General features: G+C 37.0%; 1 protein-coding gene across 3 annotated transcripts in view; it reads left to right on the forward strand.

Annotated features, from left to right (window-relative positions):
- Positions 1-26,462, forward strand: part of LOC100755586 (charged multivesicular body protein 1b-2) — a 33,810-nt gene that overhangs the window by 3,019 nt on the left and 4,329 nt on the right. For all 3 annotated transcript variants that reach the window (XM_027433085.2, XM_035449790.1, XM_027433086.2), the window contains 4 exons: positions 6,593-6,690; positions 17,729-17,875; positions 18,233-18,301; positions 18,386-18,493. In XM_027433085.2, the coding sequence (XP_027288886.1) occupies positions 6,593-6,690; positions 17,729-17,875; positions 18,233-18,301; positions 18,386-18,493 (422 nt within the window). The remainder of the gene's footprint in view (positions 1-6,592; positions 6,691-17,728; positions 17,876-18,232; positions 18,302-18,385; positions 18,494-26,462) is intronic.

Genomic DNA, 26,462 nt, shown 5'->3' on the forward strand with positions numbered 1-26,462 from the left:
TACATGTATATCTGGGTATGTTCATATGAGTGCAGGTGCTCACAGAGGCCGAAGGAGTATCAGAACCCCTGAAGCTAGAGTTAAGTGTGAGTTACCCAGCATGAGTGCTGGGAATTAAACTCGGGTCCTCTGCAGGAGTGGCAAATGCTAATAATGACTGAGCCATCTCTCATGAGAGCCTAGTACTCTGCAGAAAATACTTTAGTTTTTTTCCTCTTACCTGTTTTTTTTTTTTGTCAGCTTCTACTTCATTTCATCAAGAATTATATAATCTGGTTGGTGGTATTTGTAATAAAATAGCTTCTGATCTACTGTATTTGGAAAACTTACTATCAGTTGAAATAGTGAACTGTCACAAGTTTTCTGTAGTAAGTAGATGAATTCTATTTTAAACTAAAACTTCATATACAGTGAATTCGTTGAATTCTAATGAATTTTGAAAAGCTATAATACAGAAAAGCAGTACAAATATCACATCATACTTTTGTGTACTGCCTTAAAGACAAACTTTTTATATACTTTCTAAATAGATTTCTCTATTAAAATGGGTGACTTAGTAAATGACTGTATAATTTATTGAATAATACTCTATGCCAAATAACCACTAACTTTTTATTCCAAGTTCCTTTTTAAAAATCTTGTAACTTTAATCCTTATCCTCTTTAGAAAGTTAAGAAAATAAAATATTCCCCGAGAACCTTATATTTGGCCTAAGAAATAATATAAAAGTTATCAATTAAATTCCTCTTTTCCTTTACTATAGGTGCCACTATCTAAAAGCTGACAATTATGATTTCAGTTCTTTATATATTGCATCAGACACGTACACACTTAAGGTATATTGATATACTTCATGTATTCAAATGGTATATATGCAGTGTCATTGCTAGTTTTTTCAAAATGTTAGTAATGATTCAATAATGTATTTAAAAATCATTTTCATCTGGGCATGCCTTTAATCCCAGTGCTTGGGAGACAGAGGCAGGAGGATCTCTGTGAGTTCCAGGCCAGCCTGGTCTACAGAGCGAGTTCCAGGACAGACAGACTCCAAAGCAATACAGAGAAACCCTGTCTCTAAAAACAAACAAACAAAAAACATTTTCATACCTGTGTAGTTTTCCAGTATATTAATATATCACAATTTAATTATTTACTCTTTTAGTGATGGACATTGAAATTAGCTTTTTGTACCACTATGATCATATTTTGAATATATATTCTGTGTAGATTGGCAAACAGTGGGTGATAAATGACTCGGAATAGGGTTGTTGTGTTGGAGAATATATGCACTTTAAAAATTCTTTGGATACAGATATATTATTGGAAAATAATGTTGGTTTATTTCTTTTATAAGCCTGGTTTTAAGACAAATTCTAACTCGATTGTACTAGATTTTTGGTTAGATGCACTTTCATTTTTTAGGATTTCACCATGAGTAGCTTATCTCTTTGTTTATTTGCTTATCAGTTGAATGTTAGGTCTTTATGGCCCTCCTTTGTATACTCTGAGTTTTACTTAATTTTTTAAAATTTTCATATTTTATTGTAGCACTGAAAATTTAACCTAAAGCTTTCAACAGTCTATGCAAGCCCTTTACTTCTGACCTACATATATATAGCCCCTTTTATTAATTTGATTTTGAGAAGGTCTTCCTATGCCATCAAGCCTAGCCTTGGATCTCTATGTAAGTCAGGCAGTTCACCTTTTACTTAAGTTTTCCTTAATTGAATATGAATAAAATGCAAGAATACTTTTAGATTTTTTAAATGTTAACCTGTCTCTAGATTCCGTCATGATTATGAAGCAAATATAATGTATTGCCCATCTATAATGATTGTCAGTGTTGTGTTTAATATTTTTAAATCTTTGCTGATGAGTTAGTCTGGCCTTTATTTAAAGTCTGGTTTCAAGATTAAAGCATGTTCTTTCCTTTTCCTAGTCCTTTGGAAAATTGCTGCATGGTAAGAATTGCTATTTTATTAAATATTTGACAAAATCCTCCAATAATACCATCGCCTCTGTTCTTGTGACATTTAAGTGTGAAAATATTCTAAAGTTTTGCATCAGAAATTCTGAATTATTAAGACTTCTTTAGTTCGTTTCTTCATTGATCTAGTATTATCCATTTTACAAATGTTTTACCAATAGCTTCCAAGTATTTTGACTTAGTGCCCTGTTATATTATTTTGAAGTATCTTTTTAGTTATGTCCCTTTTCCTTATTCTATTTATGCCTCCTCTTTTTTGCTTGATTAGGTACTACACAGCAAATAATGTCAGATTTTACAGGGAAATTAGCTTTGGACATTTTTATCATTTTGTATTTTTGCCCCCCCCCTTTGATTTTTTTTGCCCTCTTATGGTCTTTAGGAGCTTATTATATCCTTTTACTGATTTTATGTGGTGAATGTTTACATCATTAGTTTTCAGTCTTCCTTTGTGGCAGAGAGTCTCAATAAACTATATTTCATAAGTCACGTTCCAGTTATTTTGTTGTTACTCAATACTAAATATAGAAGACAGTTTTCCTTTTTAGTTATAGATAACTGTTAAAATTTCAAACACAACTTTTTTTTCCGAGACAGGATTTCTCTGGGAAACAGTCCTGGCTGTCTTGGAACTCACTCTGTAGACCAAGCTAGCCTCGAACTCACAGAGATCCACTTGGCTCTGCCTCCAGAGTGCTGAGATTAAAGGTGTGCACTATTGCCACCTGGCCAAACACAACAACTTAATTTTTTTTGTCTTAGCTTTAGATTCTTGCAGAAAAGCATGAAGAAAGTAAATATATTAACTACTGAGCTATGTTTTTTATATTTCAGTTTTTGTTTACAGCCCAATGGATAAGTTTTCTATATCTAATATGTTTAAAGTGCATATTTTGAAACTGTTGGGGCAAGATTATCTGTTTTTCTCTATGGCGGTTTTTTTTTCTCTTAAGTTTTTTATTTGGTTACTCTGCAAAATAATGCATTTCATTTTAACATATCAGTACATATATATCATTGTATATTGTTCATATGCTTTCCCATTGGCCTCTCTTTTCTCCTTCTGCCTGTGGCTTCCTTTCTTCCCTTGAATAGTCCCCCTTCTGTTTTCATGTTTTATTTTTATATGGCTAAAACCAAATTACACATGAGTGAAAATGTGCAATTTACCTGTTTCCAATTATTTTTATTCTCCTTTTTAGTTCCCTTTTGACTTTCATGTAATATATATGTGTGTATGTGTTCATGTATATATAACATGCACACAGTTTGCATTTATGCTATAGGTATGTTTCCTATAGCTTTGATTATTAGGTCAGCTTATGAATTTTTATGATGAGCCCTCTTTCTTAATTCCTAATACTTTACTGACTATATTATTTTAATTGATACTAATAAACTCATGGAATAGTGGTTTTTTCCTGTCTTTTGCCATCTTATCGTTCAATGTCTTTGCCTTTTAAAGTCCAGTCTAAAATTTATTTTTAATCCATCGTGATATTTTGAGAATGCTTCTTTTTGTTGAATTTTATTTACTTTTCATTTATTATTTGTGTGTGCGTTATAGTACACATGTAGAAGTCTATAGTCAGTGTTTGGGAGTTCTCTCCTTCTACCTTATAGAGACAAGGTCTTTCTTACTGTTTCTGCTGCACTGTGTATTCCAGCCTAGCTGGCCCCCAAAAAAGTCTTTTCTTCCCATCTCTTAGTAAAAGTTTTGGGATTAATCCCCATACCACCCCATGCAGCTTTTTAAGGTAGGCTCTGGGAATGGAACTCTTTTTTTTAATATGGGTTAGTCTGGGGATAAAACTCAGGTCATCAGGCTTGTTAAGCAAGCACTTTTCCCACTGAGCTATTTGGCCAGATCACATTTGGGGAAAGTTTCTACTTAATGTATAATTTCTTTTTGGCCTTTTATCTCTGGATTCATTACCCTTTTGCTGCTTTCCTTGAGTCTGTAAATGTTTCACACCATTTTCCCCTTAATTACTTTGGAAGTTGCATACTATTTCTTTAGTGGTACCCTTGAAATTTTGACATGCATAGTTAAAGTTAAATTTAATTAATAATGATTTACTTGTTAATGGTACAAAGGTTTTAACATATTCAACTCACCCCATTCTTTGTCTTCGGTGTTTTCTTTTTTTTCTTTCTTTTTTTTTGGGGGGGGGGGTTGAGACAGGGTTTCCCTGTGGCTTTGGAGGCTGTCCTGGAACTAGCTCTTGTGGACCAGGCTGGTCTCGAACTCACAGAGATCCACCTGCCTCTGCCTCCCGAGTGCTGGGATTAAAGGCGTGCGCCACCAACGCCCAGCTGTCTTTGGTGTATTCATCATCTGTTTATGTTCTGCATTCTTAAATTTAAAATTGGATATCACAATTCTCTAATGTAACCAACATTTCCTAGATATAATTCTGTGCTCATCAAACCTTTTGTCAGGTCTACTTTAGTCTCTTGAGAAGCTAAGTTAATTATTGAAATATTCTGTATTTGAGAATTTGCCTACATGGTAAATTGTGGAAAACCAGACATAAATGATGTTTTTATTCCAGAACCTGCCTAGATTAGTAAATATTTTGGACTCCCCCGATGTTCCTATTTCCTACCTAGGAAAGGTAATGAATGCTTGTACTGTAAACCATGTATCTTCTGCACATTTTCTGTATTTGTGTGCCTTCTGTTTGTAATTCTACTATTTAAACTAGTCCCCAACTATAGCCCTGATGTGCTTATTAGTGTTTTTAGTATGAAAAGACTGGGTTGTGCCTTGTAGATAAGATTTATATACATAAGTTTTCAGTCATGAATTATAGTACTCTTAGCTAAGAATTTGATATTAATGAATCCACAATATGTATTAACAAGGAGTTGTTAAAACAGAAATGCACATAAAATAAAGTTAAATATACATCAGTTGGTGAAAAAGTAACACATAGGAACCAAACCCTAGATTCTCTATAGGAGTAATACTTTAGTGTTTGCTATTGGTATTTATGGCAGTTTGATAGACCCACTTTGAATAGTGTATGACCATAAATCCTTTGATACTTAGGAGTTTTGATTGAAAATTCTGCTCTGTTTGGCCATGCAATTTGTAAATTGAACTCTTACTGTGACTCTTTTAAGTCTATTTTAATCTTTTTGATGTTTGGAGGTTTACTATGATGCACCTAGATGTGAATTTATATTTATTTGGGCTGTTTGGAATTTTTATGCCACTTAACTATTTTATTGTGCCCCTCAGTTACAGGATATTCATACATTCTCATTTTAAATGCGATCTTTTACACACTGATTTTTCCCCCCTAACATTCCAGATATTAAAAATTTTTTATTCTTATTTTTTGTTATATGTGTATATGTTTTACCTGCATGCATATCTGTATCCTGCATACATGCCTGTTGTCAATGGAGCCTAAAGGAGGGCATTGAATCCCACGAAACAGGAGTTACAGACAGTTGTGAGCTCCCATGTGGGTGCTGGGAATTGAACCTGTGTCTTCTGGAAGGGCCACCAGTGCTTTTAACCACAGAGCCATCTCTCTAGCCCAAATATTCTAGATAGTATAAGACCATTTTAGTGTACTTCTGTTGCTGTTTCTCTTATTGTAATTCATATCTGTATTCCATTTAGCTAATTTTTTCCTTGGTTTTCTTCAGGTTTCTGTTTTACTGTGCTGATTGGTTTTATTGTCAAAGTGACACAAGCTAGTCATCTGGGAAGAGGGAACATTTGTAGGCAGCTCCCTGAGGCATTGTCTTGATTAATGATTGATGTGGGAAGGTCCAGCCCACCATTTGCAGTGCCATCTCTTGGCTGGTTGCCCCAGGTGATAAGAAGAAAGCAAGCTGAGCAAGCCTTGTGGAGCAAGCTAGTAAGCCCTGTTCCAGCATAGTCTCTGCTTCAGTTCTGCCTCCACATTCTTGCTTTGGGTTCTCTCAATAAGGGCTATTGATAGAGTTTCCCAGAGCCTTCCAGCCACCTTGTCTCTGTAGTCTCCAGTTTGTGCCAGTTATTCAGTTGTTTCTTGCTCTTCGTGACTTTGACACTTGAAAGTCTATAAGAAAGGAGGTTGGTTTTTTAGCAACAATGCAATACTAATGAGGATATATTCTTCTCAAGACATCATTTCAAAGAGTAAATGATATTGGCATGCCTTATTACTGATGACATTAAAATTGAGTAAAATTCTATCTACAAAGCTGCTTCAGAGTAGTTAGTTTTCCTTTGTAATTAATATATCCTCTTGATTTGGGGTGAAAGGCAGTTTAAAAGAAATAGTTTGGCTGGGCGTTGGTGACGCACGCCTTTAATCCCAGCACTCAGGAAGCAGAGGTAGAGGCAGAGGCAGGCGGATCTCTGTGAGTTCAAGGCCAGCCTGGTCTCCAGAGCGAGTGCCAGGATAGGCTCCAAAGCTACACAGAGAAACCCTGTCTCGAAAAACCAAAAAATAAAAAGTTTGTTCCCTTAGAAATTTTGTGATAATTTACTTAAATTATAATAATATCTGATCATTTTTTAACGACTTTAACATCAAGTTTGCAGGTCTTTATGCTGGTAAAATGACTTTTCGACTAGTTAGCCTTAACCTGTACTTTCAGAACACTTATTTAACTTGAAGTTTGCTGCAAAGGAACTTAATAGGAATGCCAAGAAATGTGATAAAGAAGAAAAAGCTGAAAAAGCCAAGATAAAAAAGGTAGAGTGCTTTTAATATTTTTACTTTATTAATTCACAAAAGAAGTACAAATAGATATAGAAAGATAGTTAATTGTATAGTATCTCTTTGGAGAAATCATTATCCTACATAGTCAATAATGCCTTCTTTACTATGCTTAAACTTTTGCTATTTATATGTGCAAATTTAGCTTACAAAATCGTGTAATTCTTGTGTTACTTGCAAAGAAAAACTGTCCTTAGCTAAATTCATTCTTCTTGAGAAAGTCCATGTGTAAAATAGTATTTCTTCTTTTTGCTGATTTTAACGTCCATACTTTCAAAACATTGCATATAATTAATGTGTATAGTGCTTCATATTTGCTAGCAGGAGTCACAGGATACAGCAGGTAGTTTCCCTCAGGGATATAGTAAAAAGGATGAAAAGCAGACTCAGCAAAGATACCTCTAGGGTAGATTTTGGGATCCAGGTTCACAGTTCCAAGTGTCCTTTCTTAGTAGAGTTACATTGGGGGAAGCTTAATTTCTTCAGCTAGTCATAATGCATGTGAAGCATTTCCTAACAGAGAAGCTCTGGACACAGGATTCTGTAGGGAGGGGTTATTAGTCATCAGTTATATTGAGACTTTTTTCCTAGAATATTCTAGATCTCTCAAAGGAAATTATTTATTTGACACAGAATACCACTGTTTGCACAAACAACTCAGGCATAGTGAAATTTTTTATCAATATATATTCATTGGTTTCAACAGACATTTTCAAACAGGTGTATCATGTATTTTGACAGTATTCATGCTACGCCTTTCCTTTCATTTCCCCTCCAACTCCTGTTCATTACCCTCAGATAGTCTCACTTCTACTTCCATGCCCTGTATGCAGTTTTGAATTGTGTATATAAGAGCTAGGATCTGCAAATGAGAGAAAATAGGCTTACACTGAGTCGGACTGATTTCACTTACTATTATACTTTTCAATTGTATGCATTTTTGTTGTGTTTTTATGAGACAGAATTTCTCTGTGTAGCCTTGGCTGTCATGTAACTTACTCTGTAGACCAGACTGGCCTTGAACTCACAGAGATCCACCTGCCTCTGCCTCTGCCTCTGCCTCTGCCTCTGCCTCTGCCTCTGCCTCTGCCTCTGCCTCCCTCATGCTGAGATTAAAGGTGACCACCACCACCTGGCTACACAATTTCATTCTCCTTTATGACTAAATAAATTCCGTGTGTGTGTGTGTGTGTGTGTGTGTGTGTGTGTGTGTGTGTGTGTGTGTGTGTGTGTATAAAATGAGAATTTTTCCATCTGTTGGTGGATACCTAACCTGATTCAATACCTTGGTGATTGTGAATACTAGTACAGTAAACGTGGGTTGACTGGAGTCCTTTGAGTATATCCACAGGGATTGAGTCGCTGGTTCTTATGTGAGACACCTCCATGTTCATTTCCATAGTGACTCAAATAATTTACATTCCTACCAGCAATATATAAGGGTTCCATTTTCTCCACATCCTCATTAGCATTTAATGGTGTTTAGTTAGTAGCAATTCTGGTCAGCTAAGGTGAAATGTTGAACATTTTTTTTAATTATCTGCACCTTTTAAAAAAAAGTTTTATCTCTTGAAACCTGTTTGTTCATTTTATTATAACATTTATTGCTTGGATTATAAGCCATTTTTAGAAGTTCTGGATAAGTATTCCTAAATCCAAGTTATTAAGGCCGGTACCAGATTTAGAAGTAAAACTTTTGAAGGATAATATCTTTAAGCATGATATGTTAATTAGTTTTTATACCTATGTATTTACATTATTTTCTTTTTATTGTTTGAGAATTCCTCCACTATCCCCTCCATTATTCCCTCTGAATTTCTTCTGCTTTCTCTTTAAACCCACAAAGTCTACTTGGTGATGCCCTTATGTGCATAAGTATTGGGTTCTCTTCTGGCACATAGCCTCTTGGGCCACATCCCTGAAGAAAACTGATTCTTTGCCAGAAGTCATCAGTTGTGTATAGCTCCACAACTAGAGATGGGACTTTGTGATCCCCTCCCCAATCATGACTGGGAGTTTTTCTTTCTGGATCTTGTGTGGGTATTGTGCATGCAATCAGTAGTTTCTGTGCATTCTTGTGACCCTATCATACCTAGATAGTTCTGTTTCACTGTACTCATCTACCACATCAGGTTCTTTGTCTTTCTGCCCACACTTTCACAACCCTCCTTGAGTGAGGGTGTGTGATACATCATTCTGGCCTGAGCACTTTGTGGTCTCTCATTGTCTTCACACTGACTAGTTGTGGTCTTCAAATTGATCATTACTTTAACTATGTAACTATTTGTTTATGCTGCATTTGTTTAACAAGGCAAAGATGTGTTGCTGTTTCACCTTGTCTGCCTAGGGCACCTGATTGGTCCAATAAAAATCTAAATGGCCAATAGCTAGGCAGTAGAGGACTAGGTGGGGCTGATGGGCAGAGATAATAAATAGGAGAGGGAATGTAGGCTCTGGAGAGAATGAGGGAGAAAGACAGGGGGACACTGGCCTCGTGGCCTTGGAAGCATGGTTAGGAGACAGTCAGGAAGATGCTGAATAAAGAAGAAACTCTAGTTTTGCAGCATGGAACTGAGAGCTCTCTAAAGATGACAAGATGCCTGTGTTTGGTCTTTTGTTGCCCAGCTTCTCTGGCGATGTGGATTGTAGGCTGGTCTTTGCTTTATGTCTAAAATCCATATATGAGTACATACCACTTTTGTCTTTTTGTGACTGGGTTACATCACTCAGGATGGTTTCTTCTAGTTCCATCCATATGCCTGCAAATTTCAAGATTCCATGTTTTTTTTTTGTTTTTTGTTTTTTGTTTGTTTTGTTTTGTTTTTGCTGAGTAGTACTCCATTGTGTAAATGTACCACATTTTCTCTATCCATTCTTCAGTTGAGGGGCATCTAGGTTGCTTCCAGGTTCTGGCTATTATAAATAATGCTGCTATGACCATAATTGAACAGATGTCCTTGTTTTATGAATGTGCATCTTTTGGGTATATGACTAAGAGTGTAATTGCTGGATCTTGTGGTAAACTGATTCCCATTTTCCTGAGTAACTGCCATACTGATTTCCAAAGTTTTAAAATAGTTAAGATTTCATTCTGTAAGCCTGACATAGTGGCCCATGCCTTTAATCCCGGCAGAGGAAGGTGGATATCTGTGAGTTCAAGGCCTGCCTGGTCTACAGAGGTAGTTCCAGTACAGCCATGTTTGTTTCACAGAGAAAAGCAGTCTTGAACAAAAAAGATATCAATGTGTAAACATGCCACTTTTTATTTATTCATTCATTTTATGATGAACATGTCAGCTATTTCTAATTTTTTGGCAATTATAATTCTTGTACTATGAGAGTCCTGTTCAGATAGTCCTTTCTTGTATCTGTATATTCAATTGTATTCCTACATTTTCCTCTAACAAATTCAATTTACCTTGCTGGGATCGCAGCATGGGATGAGGTCACTTTCTGGGGACATATGTGAAGTTGAGACAGTAAGAGTTTTTCAGGCTCCAGGCACGGTTGGGTTACAGTGTAGCTATACTTTAATCTATTATTTTAATGTATTATATCTTTAATGTTGTGTTACTTTAGATATTCAGATACTTCATAATTGCACAAATCTCATACTTAAACTGAATTACTTTTGAGCATTTTGACCTTTCTTACTTGAGAGAATTAGAATTAAAAACAGAGAAAGAGATGGAAACAATGTGGACTTTGAATTTAAAGTAAAGAGTGGGACATGAATAGGCTCAAAATGCATGATATACTTGTTTGAACATACCTTGAGACACATCCTTATATATAATGAATATATGCCAATTACTGTCCCTGAACTCTTTGTTCAAACAGTGGTGTTTTGTGTCAAATTTTATGAAAGGATCAATCTTTTCTAAAAATACATGTTCAATTCTTACAAGAAAAGAGAAACATCCAATAGATTTTTATCAAGTATTTTTATATGCTGAGGATTTTAATAAGAATAAATCATGATTTTTTTAAGGTATCAAGACCCAGGCAAGCACAAACATATTAATTGTGTAATATATTCTACATTGAATCATCCTTTATAATTTACCTTTTATTTTCATGTACTTTCTATTCCTATAATCCCTCCTTAATTTTCTGTTCCTCATCCTTCCTTGTTTATATTCTGAGTCTTTTCCAACTCATTGTTCAGATTTTTTACAATTAAAATGTGTCCAAATAATTTTCCATGGAAATTTAAACATAGGTTGTCAGTACACATCTGTATTCCAAAACCGTTTTGTGTACATTAAAATGGGAACTTCTTTTACTATTTTTTGTTTTTGTATATTTGTAGGCATACATATTTGCATGTGTATGCATGTGTGTGTGCATGCAAATGTGTGTGTGCATGTATGTGGAAGTACAAAATTGATGTCAGCAATCATCCTAGATCTCTCTTCTACTTTATTCATTAAGGTAGGGTGTTTCAGTCAAATATTGACATGATTGTGTGTAGCAGAAGTCCGCAAGCATACTGTGTAATCTATACTTTTGATCCATCTTGCACTCCTTTTGTAAATGAAGTTTTATAGGAAATGTTAGATAAAAGAAACACCATAGTTGTTGGTTCACCAAAGATGCTGACACATATTTGCCCTTCAGGAATTAGCTTTATTAAGAATGAGGGCCTTGGAGCTATAGTCAGACCTTAAGGAAGGAGACCATGAAAAATGAACAGTACAATACATTAAAAACAGGGTCTTAAAGGAAAAGAAAGCTTTCCTTTAAAACCTACAGAGAAATTTCCTTTAAAGGGATGGTTGAAAGTAAAAGAGAGGGTGCCTTCATGGACAGGATGATAGGTGGGGGCATGTTCAGAAAAGAGCTTTCAGAGATTTCCCCCAACAAATGGGGAGATGTGAGTTCTACAAGAATATTATTTGATTTAGCAATATTCTGGGATAGCCCACATGGTAAGAATATTGGAGGAGCCAGGTCCTGGGGGAACTATAAATTAGGTGTAAAGCAACCCAACAGAACCACAGAGGAACGTCTTAACTGTCTGTCCCAGGGAGAGAGATTTGGGACTAGAGGTCATATAGCCTGATTTCTTTAGACTATGAGAACTAGCCTCTCATAGTGACCAGTATCTTAAAGGGACAGGCATATGATCTAACAAGAACGTGCAACACTAATTCCTGCATATATTTTTTGCTGCAGCTAGAGTTGAGTAGTTGCTGGTAAGCTCATACTATTACTGCCTAACTGGGACTCTTGCCCTACTGTATATTCTCACACAAAAACTAGAAACAGCAAGAAAAATTAAGAGAACTTTTCACGAAACCAGAGGTCGGGGAAATAATTGTGTGCCTTGGAAAAGGGAATAAATTGGACAAACCGACTGAGAAAGGAATCAAGAACCAGTTATCCTCAGTCTTTGTTAATGCTTTAACTAGAATGGGCATGAAAATTATGTCCTGCCTAGGAAGACATGAGTGTTAGGTGTGAAAACTGCTTACCACTTGGACCAGCTGAGGAAAAAATAATTAACTACATCCATTACACTTGGCTTTAATTTTGTGCTCAATTAATGACTTATCTGTTGTCCAAAACTCATAATCTATGTTTGAGATAGGCAATAACAACCAGATTTAATACTGTGAATTTACCATTTAGTTTTCATTAGCTTTGCAACAGAAATGAATAAATAATAGCATCTATTACTGTCAGTTTGCCTTTTAGTTTTGTGGCCAGTGTTTTGGCCCTAAGCTGCTCTTTTGGTTCATTTGTTTTTAAATCTTCTATTCATTTTACATACCAATTATTAACAAAACAGTTTATGAATAGGTTTTAAGGCTTACTTATATGAAAGGGTTTTGTTTTTGTATTTACTAATTTATTTATTATTAGCTTAAAATGCAATGTTTCCTAATGGTATTTGTAAACATTTAAGTTTTGATTGACTGCCTTCCCCCTGCTCCTCCCTCATCTCCCATTCCATGACATAATTCTCTTCTTCCACAACTCCCTCAGAGCCTCTTGTTATCTATTCCATAAAACCCTTTCTGCTTTCCTGGCCTCTACATGTACTTACCCCAACCAAAATACACATAGTTAGCTATTAGTATCTAGAACAATATAAGGTGTTTATGTTTCTCAGCCTTAATATATTTTCCAGTTTTAATCACACCTTAAAGCACATTTTAAGCTGAGAGGGAATGGGGAGGGCACAAAAGTAGCTGGACGAAGGGAGAATGCTATAAATATAGTATACATGAATGAAAAATTAAAAATAAATTGTAAAAAAACAAGCTTTCAGAAACAAAATAATACAGACAGATGAAGGGGAAAGTTTGAACTAACATTTTCCCCTCTTGTTCAAAATATGGATGGTGATTGTTAAAACAGGAAATAATGAGCTGTCTTTGCTAGAGAAGTAGTGATGGGAACAGAGGCAGAGTGAGAAATTGAAAAGCTGTTGAGGGACTAGAGAAACGGCTCAGCAGTTAAGAGCACTTGCTGCTCTTCAGGGGACCCAGATTCAATTTCCAGCACATATAGCTCAGTCTTATCTTTAGGTTTAACTATTTCCTTTTCCTGGACAGATTTTTTTCCCATATGATTTCCCTAACTACCTAGCTGAAAGTACTTCAGTCCACCCTGTTACCTCATTAGATCACCCAGTTTATTTTCTTTCATTAAGGCACTTATTACGCATGTTATATACTTTACTTATTCTTTTGTTTCCTTCTACCTGTAAGGAATATCGTTTGCTAAATATTTTAGCATTAGGACCTGATACACAATAGACATTCAGCTATTAGTACTTGGAGGAGATAAAGATGGCTTATGTATTCCTATTATTGTGAGCTTGCCCACCCGCCCCCAGGCCATTAGCTAATTATCTGCACTCTTTTTCTGTTTATAAAACACTATTCTGTAGTGTGGATATATTATGATTTGCTCAATTATTCCTCTATCTTTGGATATCTAATTAATGGCTGTTTGGATGTTTTCTTTGTTTGCAGTACTGAGAATTGAACCTAGGACCTTACACATACTAGGCAAATATTGGTTTGGTTTGGGTTTTTGTTGTTGTTGTTTTTGGTTTTCTTTTCTTTTCCTTTTTTTTTTTTTTTTTTTTTTTTACATCTTTCCAAATTATCAGATGTGAAAAGACTTAAGGGAATCACCAGGATATGGCAATGGGTTATAATATATTTCCTTAATCCCTTTATTCTAACTTTCACTCCAATGACTATATCATGACATCTTTCTTTGTGAACTTCAATCCCACTTTCTCTTTCTCAAATTTGACTGATATTCTTGCTTTCTGATTCATTTAGAATATTTGATCACTATAGATAGCTGCCTCAGTTGCCATAGTCTGTCCTTTTCCTCCTTTAAAAAATAGATGAACTGACCATGGTTCTAAGATTTAAAGGGAGTCTATTCCTCTTCTCTGCTAAGGCCTATTCCAGGTATCATTATATAACACTCCATTTTACATTATCAGTTTTCTCCTGTGTGCCAAATAAATTGTGTGCCAAATAAATCTTTAAATCTTGCAAAGCTCTTGTGTGAGAGCCTTTTTTGCCCCTTGATGCTCTTGTGCTTTTAGCTGTTGTTTGTGTGAGAGTTTTTTGTATTGGGGGGGAATGTTTTGTTTTTTTGGTTTTGGTACTAGGCAAACGATTGACAACCAGGCTCTGTCCCCAGTACCTTTCTTGCTTTGTTTCCCCATTACTTGCAAACCCCTTTGAAATAGCCCCCTATTTTTATTAAGTCTAATCTCAAATCCCTCCTACTTCACTTTTTGGTTTTTGTTTTGTTGGTTTACACTTAAACCACTACCTGAATAGAAACCAAGAACATTTATTTTGTACTGCTCAATCCAATCCGTTTTCTTTTATTTGTCTTTGCTTTTCAAGACAGGGTTGCTCTGTGAAACAGTCCTGGCTGTCCTGGAACTCGATTTGTAGACCGGGCTAGCCTCAAATTTACAGAGATCGGCTTGCCTCTGCCTCCCTAGTGCTGGGATTAAAGGCATGTGCCACCACTGCCTGGATCCAGTCAGTTATTAATCCACATTTTGTAAGAGTCATCAATAGTGTTTCTCAGGGTTCATTATTCCTTCCTTTAAACTTTTCTACTGTGGCTTTTAGGAAACCACATCCACCCACTGCCCACTCCGAGACCATTTTACTGTTGTTTTCTTTTGTTATTTCCAAACTACGTCTACTTTAGAGGTGAGTTCATCTAGTCTTCTAGCTTCATGTGCATGGTGATGGGTAACTCGTTTACCCTGTGTACTTGAACTAGAGACTCCTGTTTTCAACTGCTTTGTTGCTTCTACTTGGATGACTAAAATCAAACTTGAAATGGGGCTCCTTCTGTCATGTCCTCCAGTACAGCCTTTCTGGTGTCTGTAAGGCATTTTCTGTTTTTCAGAAAAAAACAAATAGCCTTAGAATGGCATTATGCTTAACACTGCATCTGGGCTTGCAAAATCGTTCAAAGGTATTTAGAATCTGATTACTTCTCACCAAGTCCAGTGTACCTATCTCCACCCAGGTCATCCTTATCTTAGCTCACTTATTGAAAACAAGCTTTCAATTAGCCTTTGTTTTGACCCTGTTCCCATAATGGTATTGTTTTAGGGTTTTTTTCCCCAGTGCTAGGAAGCAAGCCCAATAACCATTATTCCTGTTAGACAAGCACTCTAGGACACTGAACTACTGAGCTTCATCCCTCAACCCCCATAAAAGTAATCTTAACACAGCAACCAGAGGAAGTGTGTTAAGAGAAGTCAGATCATGTCAGTGTTCTGCTTAAAACTATCTTGTTCTCTTAACTCCAAATAAAAAGTCAGAGTTTTAAAAGGACTCCAAAGCCTTATCTGATTTATTACTGGACTTAATTTCTTATTGTAAACGTCAGTTGTGTTGACCTTCCTGCTGTATCAGTACCCTGTGCTAAATATCCATATGACTGCCTTGCTCTCTTCCTCCAGCTAAAATAGAAACCTTTTTATAGTTCATATGTTCCCTCACATCTCACTGTGTTAAGCAATCCTATCAGACTCTGAAAATGCAAGAATCACAGTCCCAACATTTTTTAACAATGAAAAAAATTAGATTATAATTGCATTATCCCCCCTTCCCTTTCTTCTCTCCAAGTCATCCCACATACCTCCTCATTCTTTTTCAAATTCATAGCCCTTTTTCCTTGCTGTCATATCTTCATTTCTCTTCCTGACACCTACTGCTGTTTTGTTGAGATGGGGGAAGAAGGGCTGTCTCTAAGTTTTATTATGTAGCCTTGGAAGGCCTGGAACTTAGAGATAGCCCTGCCTCTGCCTCCCAAGAGCTGGGATTAAAGGTGTGTTCCTCATCTTTGACACACCTGTCACCTTTGCCATGTCTATTTTCATTGTTTTGCTTAGTATCAGACTATTTAGATTGTATGTTCCATAATAATCCAGGGATGTTTTTTGACTCACTACTAAATCCCCAGTGCCCAACATGCTGTCTTACATTTTCTAGATGCTAGGCCCTCAGAGAGTAATTGAGTTGAAAGAAAGTCTTTTTTTTTTTTTTTTTTTTTAGTTTTTTTCTCTGTGGCTTTGGAGACTGCCTGGAACTAGCTCTTGTAGACTAGGCTGGTCTAGTACTCACGGAGATCCTTTGCCTCTGCCTCCTGAGTGCTGGGATTAAAGGCCACCAACGCCCGGCAAAAGAAAGTCTTTTTAACACAAGATAATATTTTCCACTTTAATGCTGTATTCACATGTAGGTGTTTCTTTTGTAGGAATTTTTAATTAGCTAAAATGCACAAACTTAATTAGGCAGCAAAAAAAAACTTGAATATGTTAAAGGAGAAAGTGCTTCAATTAAGGAAGCAATTATTGTTGGGAGATAATAGCTACTTACCTGAATGAGATGCAAACCTTTATGTAGTACATGCCTGAAGTCCCAGCTATTCAGGGGGCTCAGGCAGAAGGATTGAGAGTTCAAGACTACCCTTTGTAACTTAAGGCGATCCTATATTAAAATCAAAATATTCTAAAGTAGTAGAAATATAGATCAATGATGTAAAAAATTAGATATTTCAAAACCATAAGAAATTACCTTGAGGTAAGAAATTACATTTAGAGCATAGTAAAATAAATAAGGGAGACTTCTATTTAAAAATTGTAATCACATATAAAATAATATACTAATTATCGATATAGGAAAAGTTACATTACATGTATCAGATACATAACTTTTTAATGAGAAAAATCTAAAAAGATGAATACATGCAAAATACTCAGAAAAATACTGTAAAACTACCTTATGTAATGTAAAAGATAATGGTTTCATTATAAATTTTTCTTTTGTATTAAATGCTTATCCTGTAAAATAATTTGATATTTTTCCTCTTCCCCAACTTCTCCCAGATCCTCCCCACCTGACCACCTTCCCAGCATTAATTTCTCTCTCCCTCTCTTTCCTCCTTTACCTCCTCCCTGTTACCCTCACTTTCCTTCCTCCCTCCTCCTCCTCCTGCCCCATTCTACTCCCATATCTTTAAAAACATATCTAGATTCTACTTTTGAGGAAAAAAATGTGCATTCTCTTTCTGAATCTGGCTTATTAAAATTACAATTTTTTTGTTTTTCAAGACGGTTTCTCTGTGGCTTTAGAGGCTGTCCTGGAACTAGCTCTTGTAGACCAGGCTGGTCTCAAACTCACAGAAGTCCCCCTGCCTCTGCCTCTGCCTCCAGAGTGCAGGGACTAATGGTGTGTGCCACCACCCAGCTCACACCTCCTGATTAGAAAATACATTTCTTCATTCTTATTTTCTAATCAGGAGATTAAAAGAGAATAGGATTGTAAATTATTATTTAACCATTATAATAATTAGTTGCCAAAAGGCTGATTAACACCTCTTGTAGACTATAGTTAATTTGCTATCATTTGATTTTTAAAAATAGCTGTACTTACGCTCTTTGTCTTCACCAGTGTCTTAGTTTGCTGTCTTTCTTCAAAACTTTTACTTCTCTCTAAAACAGGCCATTCAGAAAGGCAATACAGAAGTTGCAAGAATACATGCGGAAAATGCAATCCGTCAGAAAAACCAAGCAATCAATTTCTTGAGAATGAGTGCTAGGGTTGATGCTGTGGCAGCCAGAGTTCAAACTGCAGTAACAATGGGCAAGGTAAGACTAAGCATCTGGCAATAAAATAACATTTGACTGAAGTTTGCTGAGAGTAGGAAGACTTACAGAAATAACAAATCTGGGTCTCTTTCAGGGTAGTCTACAGTGTCAATAAAGGACTTCGTGGAAAATTGGACTTAGTAAGGACAAAGATTTTGGAGTGGACTTTCCAACTGTTTTAATAGCTGTCCACTAAGAAGTGTCAATAATATAACAAAGACAGTACCTAGACCTAGAATGTGGTTTTACGGTTAAGAAAGTATTAGATAAGTTTCCTAAGTTGATATATCAATAATCTATTTATTTAAAGGATTGCAAAAGCTACATGTTACTAAATCAGTTTTCTATGACAAATAGGTGACAAAATCCATGGCAGGTGTAGTTAAATCTATGGATGCTACATTGAGAAGTATGAATCTTGAAAAGGTAAAAACCAACAATTACATTATTACACTATGTTCATATAGCATCTTTTCAGGATACATTTTTCTAATAACCATATCTTTATAGATTTCAGCCTTAATGGACAAATTTGAACATCAGTTTGAAACATTGGATGTTCAAACACAACAAATGGAAGATACAATGAGTAGTACTACAACCCTAACAACACCACAGGTAAGAATAATGTCTTACTTAGAATGGTTTCTTTTCTTTTGTTTTTTTTTTTTTTTTGGTTTTTCAAGACAGGGTTTCTCTGTGGCTTTGGAGGCTGTCCTGGAACTAGCTCTTGTAGACCAGGCTGGTCTCGAACTCACAGAGATACGCCTGCCTCTGCCTCCCGAGTGCTGGGACTAAAGGTGTGTGCCACCAACGCTCAGCTCTTTTTTTTTAAGAGTGAACTTTTATTTCTCCCTCTCCCAATCTCTGCTTTTTTTTCATTCGTTTATTTAGCTTATAAATAAAGTCATGCACAATTATGATACATAATACAGTATGTTCACAATGGCATAGCTAAATTAAACCAATTAATATGTTATATCACACATATTCATCATTTTTGTTTTGAGAACACTTAAAGTATACTGTCTCACAACTTTTAAAATATAGCATATTGTTATCAACCATAGTGACAGATGCTTGTAATTTAAGCACTTAGCTCCTTAGTGCTTCGGAACTGAGGCAAGATTTCTATGAGGTCAAGACTAGCCTGTGGGATGGAATAAGTTCCAGGCCAGCCTGAGTTACATAGTGGGAACTGTCTCAAAACAACAAATCACCTGCTTTCAAAATGCAATGACTTTATGAATAGAAATCGTCTTACCTTATAGGGATGCACTGTGTCTCAGATGGAGTTAGGCAGCTTGCTACTGCTGTGCCCTCAGATTCTTGAGAATGTTTTGGAGGATAATGTTACCTAGCACCTAGTGTGCTTTGGAATTCTGGTAATATTATTGGCTCACACATGTAGAAGCTAGAGCCTGTTTCCACATGTTTGCTAATGCTCTTATATTAATAACATTAAACTTCAAAGTTCGTAATATTTGGGTAACATATTTTGTTACATATATTGTTTAATGTTTAAATCAATGTCAGTGTCCACATATATACTCAAACATTTGATAATTATTAATGGTTTAAAAATGGAAAATACTTTCTTCTAATGTTTAGAAATACATAATACTTTGCTGTAACTATAGTTACTCCTTTGTACTATAGTACACCAGAAATTCTTGTTCCAGTCTTACTGTTATTTAGTACTAATTTACTGTAACCCAATCTTTTTTTTTTTTTAAATTTTGGGGATGGTTTGAGACTGTGTTTCTCTGTGTAGCTAGGGGTGTGGGCCAGAATCTGGTGACAAGGAGAGGCAGTAGGGGTTATGTTGGGCAGACACCAAGGAGGGTGGGGGGCAGTGTATGGGCAGTCTTATCTGTTTTTCAGGATGCTGGCCTGACTCCTGGTGAAGTAGGAGGCTTCTACCAGAATTGTGGGCCGGGCTAAGGTGAAAAGGAGAGGAGAGGTCCTTGGGGTTGTGCTGGGCAGGCACAGGCAGGACATGGGCTGTGTGGGGGTGGCTTACCTGCTTTTCAGGCGGCTGACATGGCCTCTGATGGGGTAGAAGTCTTCCAGCAGAGGTGAACGTCAGGATGTGGTGATGCGAGGAGGCCGAGTTGGAGTTAGGCTGGGAGAGCACATGCTGGGTGGGTGGCAGGCTCACCTGGGCTTCAGCACAGCCTTCCTTATGTTAGGAAGTTTGCTTCCCTGATTTTGTTGAAAATGTTTTCTGTGCCTTTGACCTGGGTTTCTTCTCCTTCCTCTACTATTATTTGTAGATTTAGCCTTTTCGTTGTGTCCCAGATTTCCTGGATGATTTATACCTGGGGTTTTTAGATTTTGACATATTTGACTGAAGTGTCCATTTCTTCTGTCTTGCCTTCAATGCCTGAATCCTCTCATTATTCTTATGTACTCTTCCAGTGAGGCTTACGACTGAGGTTTTAGTTTAATTCCACAGTTTTTCATTTCCCATTTTACTGCTTTTTGGGTTTTCTTTTTAAATAATTTATTTTCATTTTATGTATATTGGTGTATTGCTTGCATGTCTGTCTGTCTGAGGGTGTAAGATCCCCGGAACTGGAGTTTGCAGACAGTTGTGAACTGCTATGTGTCCTGGGAATTAACCAGGGTCCTCTGGAAGAACAGCCAGTTCTCTTAACCACTGAGCCATTTCTCCAGACCCTGTTTGGGTTTTCTTTAGTGCCTCTATTTCTACTTTCATGTCTTGAACTGTATTTTTCATTTCAGTTTACTTTTTGTCTATGTTTTCACAGACTTCATTAAGGGCTTCTTTTATCTCTTTTTTTAAGGACCTTGAACATATTCATAATAGCAATTTTGAAGTCCTTCTCTTTTGCTTGCATTTCTCAGGGGCTACTGTTGTAAGGTGGCTGGGTTCTAGTGGAGACATACTGTCTTGGCTGTTAGTGATTATGTTTCTATGTCAGTGTCTAGGCGTCTGTGTTTGGGATAATTGTGATTCTAGGTGTTGATATCTGGTCTTTGTTGGATGTTCCATTCCTTGATTTCTCTTTTTTCTCTCTGGATCTTAGGGAAGTGTGTTGGCTCTGAGTTGCCTAGAAGGGAGTGCTTCTGCAGGCTGACGAGTTGTGGAGAGGAATAGATGGGACTAGTAGAAAAGGCTCAGAGAGGCTTCAGAAAGGGCTAAGGGGATCCTATTCACACCTAGAGATGTGGTTCACAGGGAGTTGGAGGTGTGGTAGGAAGAGGGGATCCAGCAAGTAGGTTACACAGTAAGGCCCAGAACGGTCTAGAGAGATAGGGATGAAAGGGCAAGGAGTACCCTGGGTCTTAACCAGGTGTTAGAGTCTCCAGTGAATGAAGTTGAGATAGCAGGAGGGGCACCTGTAAGCAGGTTGTTTGTTACACTGCTGAGGGTGAGAATGGAGAGATCATAAGGGAAGACCAGAGGGATAGTGTGGATCACGTCCTTGAGTCCCTGCCATGTGTGGCCACTGGAAATCCTGGGTAGAAAGTGTTTTTAGGATTTGGGACCCTTATAGGAAAGAAAGGGGATGGACTAGAGGTGGGACTGAGAGGGTCAACCTGAAGGAGGAAAGCTGGGTCTAGTGCAAGGTTAGGTGGAATCTCCAGGGAAAAAAGACAGAGAGGGAAGACAAGACCCTGCAAGCAGTCTGTTACAGGGCTGAGGATGTGACTAGGGAAATTGCAATGTTGGACCGGAAGGAAACTGAAGATGGCCTGCCTGTGTTTGTTTTCTTTATGATAGTCATTCTCATGTAGTAAGTGCTAGAATGTCAGTGTAATTTTGATTTGCATTTTTTTACCTTAGGATACTATACATCTTTCCATACTTTTTTGGCCATTTGTACTTCTCTTCAAATCTTTGTGTTCAGTTCATTTGTTTGTTGTATTGATTGGATTATTTTTACTGTTTAAGGTTTTAAGTTTATATTAATTACCTGTCTTAAACACAGCTGGCAAAAATTCCCTCCCATCTTGAAGTTATCTTTTCATTCCATTCGGTTTTGTTTTGTTTTTCCCTTTGCTATACAAAAACTTTTCATTTTTCTGCAATCCTAGTTGCCAGTTCTTGTTTCTATTTCCTTCTTCAGAAACTCAATATCTATTTCTATTTCTTGAAATTCTTTATATTTTTTCCTTCCCTTTTCCACAGTTTCAAGATTCACGTTAAGGTTGTTAATCTATTCTGATTTTATTTTTATGCAGGATGAGAAATAGGAGTCTCGTTCCATTCTTTTAAATGTGGGTATCCTGTTTTTCCAGATTTCTCAGCAAAATATATAGAAATTTCTCTTTTAATTTCTGGTTTTGGCACCTCTAGAAAATTAGATGGCTAACGTGGTGTTTATTTCTGTGTCCTTTATTCTTTTGTTTCCTCCTCTCCACACTTACTCTTATTCTTCTTCAGCCTCCCTTCAGGAGCCCCTCCTCCCACCCCACTTCTAATCCCTGAAGGGAGGCTCTTGGTATAAACCCATGGTCCTCCTAGCCCTTCCATTCCTTTCTCCTGAGACTTACTCTTAGTCCTGCTGCCTTCTCCCCCACCTCCTCCCTGGGGACTCTACCACTTGCTGCAGACCCAGGGTCCCCTTATCCCTTCCCACTATCCCTTCCAGCCTTCCTTCTAGCCCATCTCCAATCCTTTATGTCACCTAGCAAGCCACAGGAACAGTTTCTACTCAAGACACACGTGCTGAAACACAGGCAATGTTCATTATCCTCCTTGCCCTCCATTCTGGTCTTTCTAGAATTGCTGTTAGTCCTATAGCAGCCTGCAGAGATGCTCTCCCACTCTAGCTTCATTCCCTCGGAACAACACCTCTTTGTGGACCCTGGTCCCTCTAGCTCTTTCCAGCTGCTTTTCTAGGCCTTTTCTCCTAGTCTGACTTCATTCCTTTGAGTTACCCTCCAACCCATAAAACCATTCTTTTCTACCAGGGACCCCAAATCCACCACACTTGGTTAGGACCTAGAGTAGGCAATAGCAACCAAATAACAGAGCATCCACACAACAAAGAGGAGACCAGTTAGTCACACTGATACACTTCAAATATCATTACTCTAGATGCCTAGACTCCAGTGCAGAATCACAAATATGAACAGTAAAACAATATGTCTCCTCCAGAAGCCAGCAACCCTATTGCAATAGGTCCTGAGAAGCAATTTAGCTGAAGCACAGGCAAGGACTTCAAATTCACAACAATGAATATGTTCAAGGATCTTAGAGATAATATGAATAAATAAATGCCTTCATGAAAACACAAATAGTTGAATGAAAACATTTCAAGACATAAAAGTGTAATTTAACAAAGAAATAGAATCACTAAAGAAAATTGAAACTGAAATATAACCCAAAGTAGAAATTAAATACTGTAGAATGTCAAACAAAAACTCAGAGTTAAGCCTCACCAACATATTAGGCCATGTGCAAGAGAATTTCAGTTACCGAAGACTGTAAGCAGGCACAACAAGAAACTGCTATACAAAGCCACTCCATGGAGAGAAAAGCAGTTCATCGGGGCAGACTACTGGACTGCCTCGGGTAGCAAAGGACAGGACCTGCCACAAATGCTTGTTGGTTTTATATGGGTAGATGACAAGGGGAGACAATTTGGGGGCTGGAACAGCCAGGTGGTCAGCATGGGGACTGTTTTAGAAAGATAAGGTACTACAGTTGAGGTTAGGAAAGATCAGCTGTCTCTTAAAGGCTTCTGAAAAATGTTTTAAGGTTTCTGTTTCCTAACATATCCAGTCCACATGGAGGTGCAGCCCCGTCTTAAAACTTATCACTAGGACTGCCATTATGGGGCCAGTTTTGTGACCTAACAAAGACAAAGTAGAAAATGTATAGCTTAGTCAAAGTGTTAAATCATTGTTGTTGGTATATGGGTGTGCTGTTTTGTTCATATGTGTGTTTGATACAGTTCGAAATCAGTAAACCTCTCACTCTGTCTGTTAAGAGTCTTTTGTACCTCTAAATCCCCCATTTAGTATATATTGGCCATCTATTAGTATAGCTTTTGTTGTGTTGGTATATATTCCTTTTTTCCTAGTATCCTTGGAATATTTGTCACGAAGTGACGTTGAACTTTGTCAAGGTATTTTCTGCATCTTTTTAGATTATCATGGAATTTATAGTGCTTAATTTGTGTGCTGTGTTACATTTGTTGATTTGTATATGTTGAGATATTCTTGGCATCTATGGAATGAAATTCACTTGATTATGGTATACAGTCTTTTTAATATATTACTTAATTTCAGGAGCCATTGGCGGCCACAGGCCACATTTAGCTTTCTGTGTGTGTGTCCTTGGTAGGTTCTTACTCACCCAAGAGATACCCTGAGACTTTTCATCCTGGGGTACCTAATGTCTAGGCCACAAGTTGGCCCCCAAGTGCACAGAAAGTGGGGGAAGCAAACAGCACAGAAATCTATCCTGGATTGGGAGAACCAAGGGAAGCTGGCACTTTACCTGTATGTCTCAGTGTTTCATGTCCCACCCGGTGCCTAAGCAATAGATAAAACTGGAGGTGAAGTAATTCACAGGACTTGGCCTCAGAGCTCTGGCTCCTGTTTGGCAGCAAATAACACAGCAGGGAAGCCGCTTTGGAGTCCCTTAGCCATGAACTGAGATCTAGCTATGTCCACTATGACCTTAACTTGAAGGGATTTACACCTCTACTGGTATAAAGGTGGCCCTGAAACCACATTTTCTATTGCCTAAATGTAATGCACAGCGTGTTTCTGGGATTCCTGAATTGTGATGGTCCCTTGTTTTCAGGTCTCCCTAGAATAATAGTTCAGTCTCAAACAATAGCCCATTAAATAATTTTTTGAGAGGCCTTCTTACTATTTTTCACAATACCTGTGGTAATTTAATTGCCATCACAGTTGTTGAAGGTGTTACTTTTGAACCACAACAGCATTTAGAATTGTTTTTTGATATGAGCCATTCTTACTGGGTTGTGATGATACCTCATTCTGATTTTGATTTGGTTTTTACCCTAGTTGGTGACATTGAGCATTTTTTTCATATGCCTATTAGAGATTTATATGTCTTCTATTGAGAAATGTCTATTTAGAACTAATAACCATTCTATTTGGTTTATTTGACATTACTTGTTGTGGGGTTTTTTTGAGTTCCTGGTATAGTCTAGTATGGAAAAACTGCTAACAAATGTTTTCTCCAATTCTCCTGTCTCAACACTCTGCCAATTTTTTCCTGTACAGACGTTTTCAGTATGATGGTATCCTATATGTCCATTTTTCTGTGCTTTGGATATCATACCAAAAATATTTAAGTGTTTCTCTTGTGTTTTCAAGTACCCTCAAAGCTTCATGTTTTATATTTTTGTTCCACTTTGAGTTGACCTTCATACAGCATGAAAAGAGGTCAAGTTTCTGTATTTTTAATGCAGCTTTCTTAGCATCATGTATTGAAGTGGCTAACATTTCTCCAGTGTATAATTCCAGTGCCTTTGTCAAAAAATTTTTTTAATGTCGTAGTTGCGTGAGTTTATTTCTATATATCTATTCTGTTCCATTGGTTTTCGCGTTTTTCTTCTAGGCCAATACCTTACGCTACTTTGGTTACTAGGTTTCAGTAGTATTTCTCGCGATCAGATGCTATTATCCTTCCAGCTATGATCTTTGTATGCCTTACATCTTTGACTGTATGTATTGTTTTGCATTTGTATTGAAATCCATTCATATGAATTTCAGGATTCTTTTCCTGGTTCTGTGAATACAGCCATTACAATTTTGACGAGGAGTGCTACATAATGCCTATTCCTCCTCCTCTATGTAAAATTCTTCCCCATCTTTACTGTTTAACTGTTTTAAATTTAACATTTATAGCATTGTAATTAAATCATCCAGCATTTTTTAAAACGTTTTCCTGGGCCTAGGGAGATGGCTCAGTATGTTAGACCACCTGTCATGCAAGCATGAGGATTTGAGTTCAAGTCTCCTGAACCAGTGTAAAAAGTTGGACATGGCACAGAGTGTGCATGTAACCCCTGGATTGCAGTGGACAGAGACAGATCCCTGGGGCTTACTGACTCCAGTCTACACCCAGATTCAATGAGAAACCCTGGGTTTCTGCATCATGGGTACATGCTTTAGGTATATTTTGTCTACTGATATTTCTTTCTAAAAAGTCATTTTGATGTCATATTTGTATTGATTTGCAGAATAATAAATCTAAGCTAAATTTAACTATTGCACATAGCTAAAATGGATTATTATGGGATTTCTAACTTAGGTCACTCCCTTAGAGTATTAGATTATTCAAAGATAAGACTTGTATGTGAATCTGACTGCCACTATTGTTCAGACAACTTCAGTATTAGACTTTAAAGTTTAACATTCTGGAAGTGGCTCTCTGAAATGGCACAGTGCCCTCTTGTGGCAAGAAAAATATTTTTAAAGGTTTGTTTTAAAAGATTTGCAGGGCAAGAAGTTGGGGATTTTGGTTTTTTTTTTTCAAAAGATTTATTATTATAACCTTAATTATGTGGGGAGGTGGCTCTGTACTAATGAGTACATATGTCTGTGGAGGACAGAGGCATTATATCCCCCA

Source organism: Cricetulus griseus, chromosome X (genome assembly GCF_003668045.3).
Source record: "Cricetulus griseus strain 17A/GY chromosome X, alternate assembly CriGri-PICRH-1.0, whole genome shotgun sequence".
Taxonomy (NCBI): domain Eukaryota; kingdom Metazoa; phylum Chordata; class Mammalia; order Rodentia; family Cricetidae; genus Cricetulus; species Cricetulus griseus.